General features: G+C 41.3%; 2 protein-coding genes across 3 annotated transcripts; both read right to left on the bottom strand.

Annotated features, from left to right (window-relative positions):
* Window positions 1-516: 516 nt before the first annotated feature.
* Window positions 517-5,008, bottom strand: gpr85 (G protein-coupled receptor 85). 2 transcript variants are annotated; one of them, XM_068716983.1, is made up of 2 exons: window positions 4,880-5,008; window positions 517-3,570 (listed from the first exon to the last, which is right to left on the bottom strand). In XM_068716983.1, the coding sequence occupies exon 2, from the start codon at window positions 3,417-3,419 to the stop codon at window positions 2,286-2,288; it is 1,134 nt and encodes a 377-aa protein (XP_068573084.1). In that variant the 5' UTR covers window positions 3,420-3,570; window positions 4,880-5,008; the 3' UTR covers window positions 517-2,285. The 2 variants fall into 2 exon arrangements, with proteins under 2 accessions (XP_068573084.1, XP_068573085.1); XM_068716984.1 differs by lacking the exon at window positions 4,880-5,008 and adding an exon at window positions 4,581-4,868.
* A 1,971-nt stretch (window positions 5,009-6,979) lies between these two features.
* Window positions 6,980-7,715, bottom strand: LOC137877075 (small integral membrane protein 30). The gene has a single exon (XM_068716758.1). It carries the CDS (start codon window positions 7,677-7,679, stop codon window positions 7,491-7,493), a length of 189 nt encoding a protein of 62 aa, XP_068572859.1. The 5' UTR covers window positions 7,680-7,715; the 3' UTR covers window positions 6,980-7,490.
* Window positions 7,716-12,506: the final 4,791 nt, after the last annotated feature.

Below are 12,506 nucleotides of genomic sequence, written 5' to 3'. Positions count from 1 at the left end.
CCTTTAACACAGAGTGAAACACTGCCATGGTGAGCATGCCCTGGGATATATTCATGAAGATTATTCCCATTGAATGTCAAACACACTTCACATTCAATGACAAGGTTTGGCATATATTCTGTTTTGACAGAAAAGATTGCTTTCCAGAAAAGACATATACTCATACAGAGACTGATAGCGTGAACATAAATGAAATACCAACCACCACTGGCCACTTAAATACAAAATATGGACATTATAACAGCAGCGGCTTCAAAATATTTAGCAATCACAATGTAATGATTCCACCCATTTGAGTGTTCTGTAATGAAGCCTTATGAATTCAAGTGACAAAAGGACATTTTAGAGATACAAATCTTTGACCTGCAGGGGGTGAGGATGTTGGCAAATCCATCACTTGACCAAGCACCATTTTAAAACACTACCATGACAGCACCAACTCTGAGGGGTTTTCCCAGCTGTTAGCATAGCCTAACATGATCTCCACCCAATGAGAGGGATGAAAACGAATGTTGTAAAATGGAAACTTTTTATTTTCAAAAAGCAACAGATTACACAGTTAACTTTCAGCAAATGCAATCCTAACTGAAACTGTACTCACATTCGGGACTTCAAACTGAAAGACTCACATACTTACACACAATCTATCTATATTATACAAAAAATAATACATAATAAATATTAAAATGGCCACAAGAGAAAAAAGTAAGTCATTGAAAACAATCAGTATTGAGCAAATGTAGGGAAAGTAGAAACAAGACGGTGTGCCTTAAATGTCTTTGTTGTTTTTTTGTTGTTGTTTTTTTAAACATTTTTTACAAATTGTGCAAGATTTCATACTAAGGCTCTGGTCTTGAAGTGACTGTTGTCTGATCCACGCAGCACACGCGCTCTGAGACGCACACACATGCACCCACCGACACACACGCACGCACACGCAAACACACTCCCTGTGCTCTGAGCACTCTGTGGGGTGTAGCAAACCATCGCAGAATAAAAATGGGCTGCTCAGTGTATGGCCTGTGATGCTTATGGGAGTGGACCAGCTTTTTAAAAAATGGACATGCACTTCATATTGATGTGAAAAAGAAGAAAAATAACCTCCCCTTGCATCTGAAAAAAGCGACTTTTTAGGAGTGAATGAAATCAAAATAAATAAATAAATAACCCAACAACCAAGAAACATGACAATATCATAACCATTAAGGCAAGAACACCCGGAGTGGCATCAGCAATACTGTAACAATATGATAGTGATTAGGTACATGGATATGATGAAACATTTAACTATTTCTTCAATGTCTTTTTTAAGCACAAGTTTGTTCTTAAAAGTAACTTCTTTTTTTTCAAAATCCAAACACCATTTCATCTTTATTTCCGCTTTTATTTTTTTGTAAAAGGTGATAAGAAAATAACAATGCCAGACACTAGGGACATATGGATCGTAAAACTACAAGAAATTATTTCTAGTTTTAAATTGCAACTTCAAAACCACACATTGTAAATCCCCATCGTTAAGCCCCCACCCAGTAAATGAAAAAAGATATCACTTACATTAAAACCATTTTATCCTCTTTTGATGGTGTATTCCAACAGTCACCAAGTTTTGCTTTACTTACAGCGATTGTGTAGTCTGTTGCAAATTAAAGCATTCATTGTTTAGTTTGGAAAAACAAAACAAAAAGAAAGGTTGTCCTTGCAATGCAACTGGCAACTGTTGACCAAAAAAAAGCATCTTTACATCTTTTTAGTGCAACTCGTAAAATGTAAAACATTTCCAGTGATTCCTTGAGAGGTATCGTTTCTTTGTTTTTTGATCTTTTTTCTTTTTCTTTTCATGTTTATGTATTTCACACCTCACAGAATTACGCATATTCAAAATATCCAAAGCAAAACATTTAGTTTTTATTGTTTTGCCCATTTGTTTTTTTTTTCTTCTTTTTTTTCAACTTTTTGCTGCTCTGCATTGGCATGGCCTTCCAAAATGTCTGTTTACTAGAACATAAACACAGGAGGGGATCCAGACCTCCTGCGCATTCCCATTCTCTTCAGCCTCCATGTTTGATTTGTTTCATATTCAATCATCCCGGCAGAGCCTCGTGATTGACAGTCCACCTTCCACCTCTGAAAACAAGGGTTAGGAGAAGGAGGAACAGCAGGAAAACTGGAGGATGAAGAGAAGAGAGATAGAAGAGAGAGAGTGCGCTGTACAATGGGAACGAGCCCAGATCAAGATCAATCAGGGAAATAGAGACATAGAGGAGAAAAAACCCACAGCAAAACCTTCATATAACGCAGTAGGGTTCCCTTGGTAACCTGGATTTTCTGCAGTAGAGGAGTGTGGTGCTGAAGCAGCGCCGAAGCTCCCTGTTGGAGAAGATGCAGATGAAAGGATTGACCCCAGCCTGGGCAAAGCTCATCCACACGGCGGCTGTCAGGTAGCCCCCAGGGACCACAGGGCCCCTTGCAAACACCCGCCAGTAGCAGGCGACCAGATAGGGCCCCCACAGCGCCAGGAAGAAAAACGTCATGATGTAGAACATCCTGCTAATCCTCTTCTCTGTTTTGAATTCATCCAACACCAGTAGACGCCTGCGGCCCGCTGCGTTGCTGTTCTGCCTGATACCCAGCAAGGTAGGCGGGGTGGGGCCTCGACCGAATCCGGCCAGCCAGTTGGCCGCCGCCTGCCCGCTGGCGCCAGGCCCGTGGAAGGTCCAGTTCTGGCTGACAGCAGGCACAAACTGGACAGGCTTCATCTTTCGACGGTCATGGACGAAGAAGATGAGCTTGAGGTAAACCAGCTGCGTGGCCAGGAGGATGAGCGCCAGCAGGAGCATGAAGCCCAGCGAATCATTCGCCCTGAAGGAACGGTGCTGGAATGTGCACTGGTCCTCTTCCCGGATAAAAGAGTACGTCCCTACATCTAACACCGGCGGGAACGCCATAGCCACCGACAACGTCCACACCATGCAGATGACAGCTAGACAGGTCCAGAAGGTCAGCCTCTTGGTGTAGAAACGGTGGTGTGCGATGGCAAGGTAGCGTGTGACGCTGACACAGAACAACATAAACGCCGTGTGGAAACAGGAGAGCACACCCAGGAAGGCGATCACTTTGCAGGTCAGCGTGCCATAGGTCCAGGCGGATCCATTCTTGACCGAGGTGAAGACAAAGGGGAAGCAGATGGCAGAGCGCAGGATGTCAGAGGCGCACAGGTCCAGCAGGAAATAGTAGGGCGCTCGGTGCAGACTCTTGTCTTTGACCAGCAGGATGGAGATCAGGAGGTTTCCAACCACACCGACTCCAATGATGAAACCAAGAGAGGTCAGTTTGAGGAACGTGGCGAGAGGAGAGACATTCTGCAAGATGGTGTGGTCCCCTGCATGGCTATAGTTCGCCATAGATGGAGGAGGGATCATAAAGATAGCGGAATAGCTTCAGCCAAGTATCATGATCTAGAGGTGGCAGGGGGAGGTGTTAGATCCATTTGGTGGTGGGCTTTGAAGAGGTTTCCAGGCATATAGGCAACCTCTCCTCTAAGGCATCCTTTGTTCCTTTGTCTCATCACACCTAAAAAAAAAAAAAAAAAAAAAAAAAACCTGAAAAATATTATTCACCCATCAGCATTCAGTCCCACACAACAGCTGCATTGTTTTCAACTGGACATTCACAATCTAGAATGAGATAAGCACTAATTTCCCTCTGTCTGCCATTATTTATTTATTTAACATTTTAACATCTAGAGTGGCACAGTGAGGAGCTCTGTCTCAGCTCGAATACTTTGTCTAGATCCAGACAGACAGACAGACAGACAGACAGACAGACAAGCAGTGATTGAGCTTGATAAGATGAAAGCATCAATCTATTACATTGTTACAATTCTTTCTAGTGGCTTTGGAATTTCCTGAACAAAAGATGGCATAAAGCACAGCCCAGCCTTCATTAAGAAACGACGCATACACCCCTCGGAAAGAAACGGTTTAGACAACAAAAAAAGGCTGTGTTTGGTTCCATTTTTTTTTGGAGTGGGAGACATTTTTCAGCGCACAGTGAACATTAAGAGAAATGCAGTCCAAAATAAGCTCTTCTTGATCACACCCTACACCCTGCAGCACAGAGGACGGCTCTCTAAAGCGGCGGATGCCTCGAATAAACTCGCCTTGCCTTCGTGCATTGTGGCAGATCGACGGAGGGTGCATACATAATAAAGCGGTCGTGTTTTTTTGTTTGAATAAAGGTTAACCGGATTACTGGTCTCACGTTAATAAGCAGTGTTCCCATTAAGGCGTTTATTGAGCCTGTCGATTTTTCCAGATCATCTGTTGTATTAGTAATTACGAAGAGTTGCGAGAATATACTGTGTGATACTGACACCAGAGACGCATTTCGACATATATTGGGCTTGTTGGTGCGCGGGTGTGATTACCCGATATGGGTGGTTGGAAGTGATAATAACAAACCTGCTGGTAATAATATTACGGGTTGTTATACTTGATAGCTATGTTTTTACTGTTTGGAAAACGACACATAGTATGAGGTAACATCTGATGCCATGAACATTGGCGTTTGTGTCTACTTACGCGTCTCTAAATGCGTCCTCCGACTGTCGGTCGAGTGTTCTACGCGCGTGTGAATCCGACCGATTTCGGTGAAAAAACACGGCAGGTAAAAAGCATCGTCCTCGCGTCCCAATCGGCTGGATGAAGCATAACAGTGTAGCAGATCCTCACGTCCATTAGACTAGAATAATTCCCAGGTCCCCGCTATGAATTGCCCAGAATCGCAGCCACCACACAAGACAAGGCCAAAAAAAAAAGAGACAGAGAGAGAGAAAGAGCGAGAGACAGACAGACGATCACAAGATCAATCGAAATCCTACCTGTTGATAATCCTATTTCGTCTCCCTCCTGGAGGTTATTTACATTGCACGAGTCGGGTTTTTGCTGTTTTTAAAAAGCCTGTTTTGTTGCCTGCCCCCTTTTTTTTCCTCCACGGTGAATATCCTACAGTAAACGGAGCCCAGTGCGCATGCGCTCTGCATCCCTATTTGTGATCCAAGACGCGTCTTGTCTCTTGTTGCAGCAGCAGCTCCCTCTCTCTCGGCAACATCTGCTCAACGGGGCCGCTGCTGGCCGGTAACGCGTTACAGCAGTTGGATACTCATCATTTCCCGTGTAGTGTAAGGGATACTTTACTGACACAAGTAGAGTCCAGGTACAAACAAAATACATCTCAATCCCCCCCACCCTGTTTCAGATTGATTTGTATATACAAAAGCTAAATGTGGCTCATTATCTGCCTGCTATAACTCTTTTATTACAGTGCTTTATTCCCTGTTGGACCTGCTGTCTGTATCAGATGTATTAGCTGAATTATACTTGTAGACTAGCTCCCTCTCTGCCTTTCATTGTGCTCATACATGTTTCACTCTACACAAATGTCCCCATTATGTAGAAAGCGAAGGGTTAAATCAGGCAGCCTAGTTCACCTCAAGGTAGAATGACTTCCCCTGTACTGTATATGCATAATTGACAAGCACTTTGGGCACCGTTGTTCATTCTGCCAGGGCAGCATGATAAATTCATAGGATTTGATTTCTCAGCCATGTATGGAGAGAAGGGATGTCATGAGCAGCGTAACAAGGGAACACTGATTCAATCAGCCACATGTACACAAGTGTAGACACACTGAGATGCTGTCATATACCTGGGCTATAAAAGATGATTTTTTTTATGGTCATACATGTAGGGAATGTGTGCAGTACAACTTCAACATGGTACATGGGACAATGTGCAGATTTCCTTTTGTTTATGATTACAAAGGAATGTGGCTGAGAACCGGCTCCTTTTTAATCCCAGCTTATATATCACAGACTACTCATTGATAATGAATGCAAACTGTCACATTAGATGCAGTCAAGGCTGAATCATTCATTTCACTGCAAAATAAACTATTTTAAGGCCATCCAGACAGAGGTAAATTATAGGCATTTACCTTGTAATGTCAACAATGTCATATCATTCCAAGTTCAAATAATGACTTTAAGTCATATGAGGTAATAAAGTTGATTCATTATTTTTGTTTTCCATACAAAAACATATATATATATATATACATATATATATATATATATATATATATATATATATATATACATATATATATGTTTTCAATGAAACTCATATAACTTATTATATTAGCTGCAGTGGAAATACATTTACAGAAGTTCAATATTCAACTTTTTACTACACTACATTTATCTGACAGCAGTCAGATTTCACATGAATAATATAAATAATAAATTACAAGACATTGTCGAAGATTAAACAAGTGGATCCAATCGTTTTGGCTTGTAACCCCAAAACAGAAATGTCTTGGAGCCCTTGTCACATTTCAGATGTATTGTGTTATCAGTTCTGCCAAAGAGATGGTTCCTCTCTCTTCTGAAATGGTTTCATTTAAATATTTAAGTATAAGAGGTAAAATCATTTTTCACACAAAAAGATTGAAAAAAAAGTGTATGTTTTTTTTTCTTCTTCTTTCCAATTCCTTATCATCTCACAACTCCTCAGACTAATCTTGAGACCCTTTAGCCTTTAGAGGGGCCTGACCCCTTTAGGTTGGGAACCAGTGGATGAACAATTTATATAATGTCACACAGGGGAAATTTTCTTTTAACACTTTAATTACATTTTGATGATAATACTTCTGTGCTTTTACTAAGTCCAACATTGGATGCTGGGCTTTACCTTTTGATGCAGTATTTCTATATTATATCATATTGCTATTTTTCCATAAGTTGAGGATATTGCGTCACTGCCCTAAGCCTTTGTGGAGGCTAAACATTGTATGGTAGTCTGTAATAAAAATCTAAATACTCCAATTAGGGCAAATTATCTGGGCTTGACAGCATTATCCACACATTCTAAATGAAAGAAAAGTAGACATCAGATCATTCATATATCAAGCAAACCAGCTGTGAAGAGCATCAGATGAGCAATTTAATATTCTCAGAGTTACTGTCGCATGTTGTAACAGTGGCAAGTACAACAACAGCTCCACGCTTTTCATGTAAACACACTTGTCACATTGTGCTTTAAACGATGTTGTGTTGCACATTGCAGATATGAACACATCAGGAAATCACAGTGATCACTCCAAGCATGGGAAATAAGCACATTATACACAAGCATCTTTGTGACAATATACAGGAGCTACAGCAGTGTGTTCATATATAAAAGGCAACAGTGTTTTCACAGTGTCTTCAGCCTCAGCAGTGCAACAATTAACAGCTCCTGTTTCCGGACTTCCTGGTTGTCTCCCTCCACCTCCTGCAACAGACTCCACGTGGTTCCCGTTGCGCTTGACACATTAATTCCAATAAGGCACGTTTGTTGTCAGTCGCTTCGACACAAACCTAGTGCCAGAAGGTCCGCATTAGATCAGATAGATAGGTATTAATGCGGTTGGTGATGGCAAGACAGTCGCTCTCACAGCTGTCCGTTCCGCCTCCGCGCGTACCAGCCGAGGAAGGCGCAGACACCCACCACGGCCAGGATGGTGCCCAGGAGCAGGGCTAAAGCGTCGCCCGCATCGTAAGCCTCCGCCGGGTGGATCAGAGACAGAAACATCAGCCAGACGACCGCTGCAGCGTTTGTGAGTTCAACTTTGGGAGCCATGTTGAGCGTTTCCGCGGTTGCTGTTGACTTTCGGGAAGTCCCTGCGTCAGAGGCATGTGACAGCAACAGCGGCTGGACTTCCTGGTGCGTTCAGCCAATGGCAGCGCTGCTTTATTCTAACCTGTGCTTTCTGGGTTCTTCCCCCCTCTCTTATAGAAGATACACTTTATGTTTCGGCAGCCATTTGCCCCGTGATATAATATATGTTGCATAATTCTGCTGTTTTGATTTGTGTTTCATAGATCAAATAAATGCAATCTGGTTCTGGGATTCAAACTAATTATTCTACACGGTGAGTGGATTTGCGACATTGCCCCCCCTTATTAGTGACTATCAGTCTGACAGGCTGTCAGTGCCCCCCCCCCCCTATTTCAGACTGGAAGAGATTTTCCACACTAAAATAACTCTTATCTCCATTTCCAACCCGGCTGCTGTGCCGTGCCTCAGTACACATCCCTGATATCCTGAAACATGTTGAAATTGCTCTGAATCGTCCGTGTTGCACTGACTAAACACTGCAACGTCTCAGCTCATGCTACAAATTGTTTGGCTTGCATAGATGGGTGGGGGGGGGGGGGGGGGGGGGGTTGCGCGGTTGTGCTCTCCTGGGACACTTTGCCTGTAATTTAATTAGCGAGCATAAGCCAAAGGAAAATATTGACCTTGTAGGGCTGCCATACCTCTGTACCTGCCTGCTCCTGGCGACTAGATGAATCGCCGCACATTCCCTCTGCTCACTCTTCCTGCTTTTTCTCTCTCTCTCTCTCTCTCTCTCTCTCTCTCTCTCTCTCTCTCTCTCTCTCTCTCTCTCTCTCTCTCTCTCTCTCTCTCTCTCTCTCTCTCCCCCCCTCTCCCCCCAACGTGTCCCACATACACACACGTGTACATACTCTTTGCAAGTTTTTGCGTCTGATCTCTGTGGTTGCATTTGGCTGATCACGAGGTTGTTACAAGCTTCTTATTTAGAGCATAAATCATGAAACGGATCTGTTTATTCCTGAAAGTTATATTCAGTCCCTAAACTAAGGTAAATTTGAGCTCCTAATAACAACATAAAACCCAACTTAAGAGATGTTTTTAATGTGCTAAGCCATCAGATGTGTCCTCCAGATTCACACTCTGCACTGGTAGATACACACAGCAGCAGCAGCACTTATCCCGGATCTCAGCAGTGTTGGTAATTGATCAGTGGGAGGATGAGAGAATATCCAGAGATGAGAGTGTTTGTCAAACAGGCCAGGACAGTGACATTAATCTTCTCTACTTATGTGTTCTGCATCGTAATGTGCTGCTCAGCACCTTAAGGCTCCATCCCTAAATTCGTACAGTTACTAAAAATAACACATATGGATGTGCACCATGGAGAAACAGTGTATCTTAATTCTCCTCACTTTTTGTATAGTGAAATATAGAAATTGGCTATCTTTGCTAAGAGGCATGCTGTCTCATTCTGACTTCTTTGGCATGCTATACGTGGTGTAGATGTTTTCCCATCTTTTTCAAAAAGGATACATAATGTTGGTTATGTACTGTTAGTGACATCGTTCAACATTCGCGTGCTTATAAGTTTGTATTTCACCAGGAAAGGGGAAACCAACAGGCCAGGCTGACTGGCTTGTGCTTGAAAAAGTTGAAGCCAGTTAGCCTTGCTTGCTACTGTTGGAATTGGTTCCCACTGGATGTTAGTCGCTGTTCATGTCATTTCAACTGCTGAGTAAATACAAAGGAAAAGGGTGCAGCTGTCTCTCTTCCATGGGTCCAGTTGCGGTGATGGCAAAAGACCAAACTGTCAGCTCCCAGCAGCGGGTAGCCCTGTAACCTGAATTTAAAGTTTCTCTGTGTGTGTGTGTGCATTTCCAATGACTCCTCTTTTTTTATTCATCCCTTCCCTTTTGACTTTAAGAGACATTTCTTCCCCTCAGTGGAGTTAAAGTGCTACTGGCTGCCAGGAAGTCAGTGGCACACCTGGCAAGGAAGGCACTCCATAAAAATATCAATCTCAACTGGTCTTTTAATTCAGTATGGGCTATATCAGTATGCATGAGGGTTAGTGGATTATGGTTGTCTCACAAAAAAAAAGCAATGTAATATATCTGTGTATTTACATTTACCCCTTATACATTTAAAACTTCCATTGGAAAAAAAAGTTTTCAAACATTTTAATATTCAATATATACATTTCTCCAGTTTAATTCTCCATCTCTGTGTTGTCTTAGTTAAGTTTGGTCTCTGAAGTTATTCTGCCAAGGACACTATGCTGAGGTTATCTGTCCTTAAATGTGTTTGAGGTACGATGAACTGAAAAAGCCAGTTCTCAGAGTCCCTGGTTTTGTAAGCATCATCCATCCTCAATTACTTTCCGCAACAGTGAAGACAGAGTTCCACCTTTACCAAACAGCACAAAACATCTCTCCCTGAAGATTAATTATGTTCTGAAATTGGTTTCTCAGAAAAAACTGAAAAGCTGACCCTTTAAAGGAATTGCTGCTTTTGTAGTGGTTCAGTGCCCCATCTATAATGAATTGTACTGCGAGTGACATGACAAATGGATTTTCCTGTGTCTTTTGTGGCAGTGTTGGAAATGTTAAAATACTTAGGAGGGCCTGAATCAACACCAGAAAAAGCAAGAAAGGGCAGCTCGGCTCTGTGTAACATAGTGTTGGACCACACTGACTCACACACTGTTAGGGACGTGGGATGAGCTGAAACACATCACAGGACCTGCAAAAAGATGAATGACGCAGTGTAATTATCTATTCATATTGGAAGCTGAGAGGGAGTGTGAGGGTGGATGCTTGACAATCACGCATCTGAGTGTTACACTGACAGTTGTATAATGCTTTAAAGGGCAATCAATTCATCCATGAATTTTTGCATTATTTTTACAAAAACTAGAAATTTGCTTGAGATAATTTTTTCCAGTGAATATAGCCATTTATTGTGTCAATGTAATGTTATCATATGCAGTTGTATGTTTTAATTACTCCAACACAACAAACTCTTCCTGGTACTCCTCTCTCCACCTCTCACTCACTCACCTCCCACGAGATCAATACATGACCAATTTCAAAAGTTGTTGTCCCCACTATTCACTTACACACAAAAACATGGGAAAGCAGGATCCAAGATGAAAAATACCCAGGTTCACTTTTAGGTCTTTGCTATGAATTTCTTCCTACCTAGAGAAGGTTCTAGCTTCTGAAAGTTAATTTACTGAAATGTGCTAATATTCATTGAAGCAAGGTTTTGATCAGGGACCATCTTTGAAGCATCTCCTTCAAGCAGGACTTCAATTTAGAAAAATAATTGTTGCTAGTAGTGTTTCATTAGACTGGTATTCAATGGGCTTCAATGGGCTAACTGACTTTAGATTAGTCAGTAATCTATAATTATGGGCTGTAAAACCAAAACAATCAGCTGATTGACAGTAAAACACACCCTATCAGGCTACAGGTAACTGTAGAATCAGTGATAATACTATGGGTTTGTCACTACGACCGACTTCTTGTACATTACAGATGAATGTTTCTTTGTTAAAATTCAAATATAAATTTTTACATTTTAAAGTATTTACTCTTAACATTAAAAATAAACTACCATGCTGAAACACTTTCTGTAAAGTTAATTTCAACACATGGTTCATTTGTTGTGGTGTATGAATAAAATAATAATAAGAAAATGCAATCAAAGGAAAGCTAAAATGATTATCATATTACCGCTGAGCTTCAAGAGAGATACATAATGGTTGTCATAATAGTGGTTGTATCTCCCTGTGATTTGCCCAGTGGAGTTTCTTTCTGAAATGAGTTGAAGCAGAGTGAGTCCTATCAGTGTGTAGCGGAGGGCAGCAATTTGCCTTAAGCTTGACAGAGAGATACAAGAAATGTATTTCAAAAAGAAAAATATTCCAAAACAATGACTACTACCCCATCAAAGTGATTTATTACACAACTTTTAATACGGAAAAAAAAGAATCATTTTGGGATGAAACCTCAGTCTCAGTTTACAAAATGATAACTCCATCAGGCTGGGTCCTTTCCATTTTTCATGTATCAGGTGATGAATCTCGAGTAATGTATTTTCCTTTCATAGATTTATAGTGTTTTTACTGAGCTGTTCAAATGGTTTCATTTCATTAGAACGTTTACTGTTGAGCCTCTCTGAAACAAAATAGATGGACGCCTTTGAATAGATGGAAAACAGTACAGTGCTGATTTATTCAAGGTGATCAAGATTTCTTCAGCTGCACACTAATGTGTAGCCTGCGTCAAATAGGACCGACAGCTGAGTACATCTCAGTTACTCATAGCATGTGTGAGTGTGTGCACATGTATATGCATGGGAGATTGATAGCTCATCACATTTCCTGTCATGGTGTAAATGTTACCTCTGTAGCTTGCAATTATGAATGCAATGATGTGGTTTGTTCATCATCTGCAGAGTTCACTTCCATAGAAATGTCCGTCTAAGCACACACACACACACACACACACACACACACACACACACACACACACACACACACACACACAAACAAAAAAAGTCACAGGCTAGACAGAGAAGTCTAGAATAATTTAATAGTTTTATTTATTGATATGATGCTTGATGCTTTTTGGACAATAGGCATTAATGAACATGTCTGCGCATGGGATGTTAAAGAAATAGTTTTCAGCTTATTGCAGACTGTTAGATGAAAACATCAATGCCACTCTCAAATACAAAGAAAGTTGGTTAGCTTAGCTTAGCTTTAAGGCTGCAAGGAAGGAGAAACAATTATTTCTTGGAGTCTCTGCTAGATGTGGCCGGAAATATTTTGTATGATGTGTT

Source organism: Cebidichthys violaceus, unplaced genomic scaffold, assembly GCF_023349555.1.
Source record: "Cebidichthys violaceus isolate CVI_PGR_0920_01 unplaced genomic scaffold, fCebVio1.0.p SCAF_21, whole genome shotgun sequence".
NCBI classification, from domain to species: domain Eukaryota; kingdom Metazoa; phylum Chordata; class Actinopteri; order Perciformes; family Stichaeidae; genus Cebidichthys; species Cebidichthys violaceus.
The sequence above is the reverse complement of the archived record's forward strand: the minus strand, read 5'-3'. Positions and strand labels throughout refer to the sequence as shown.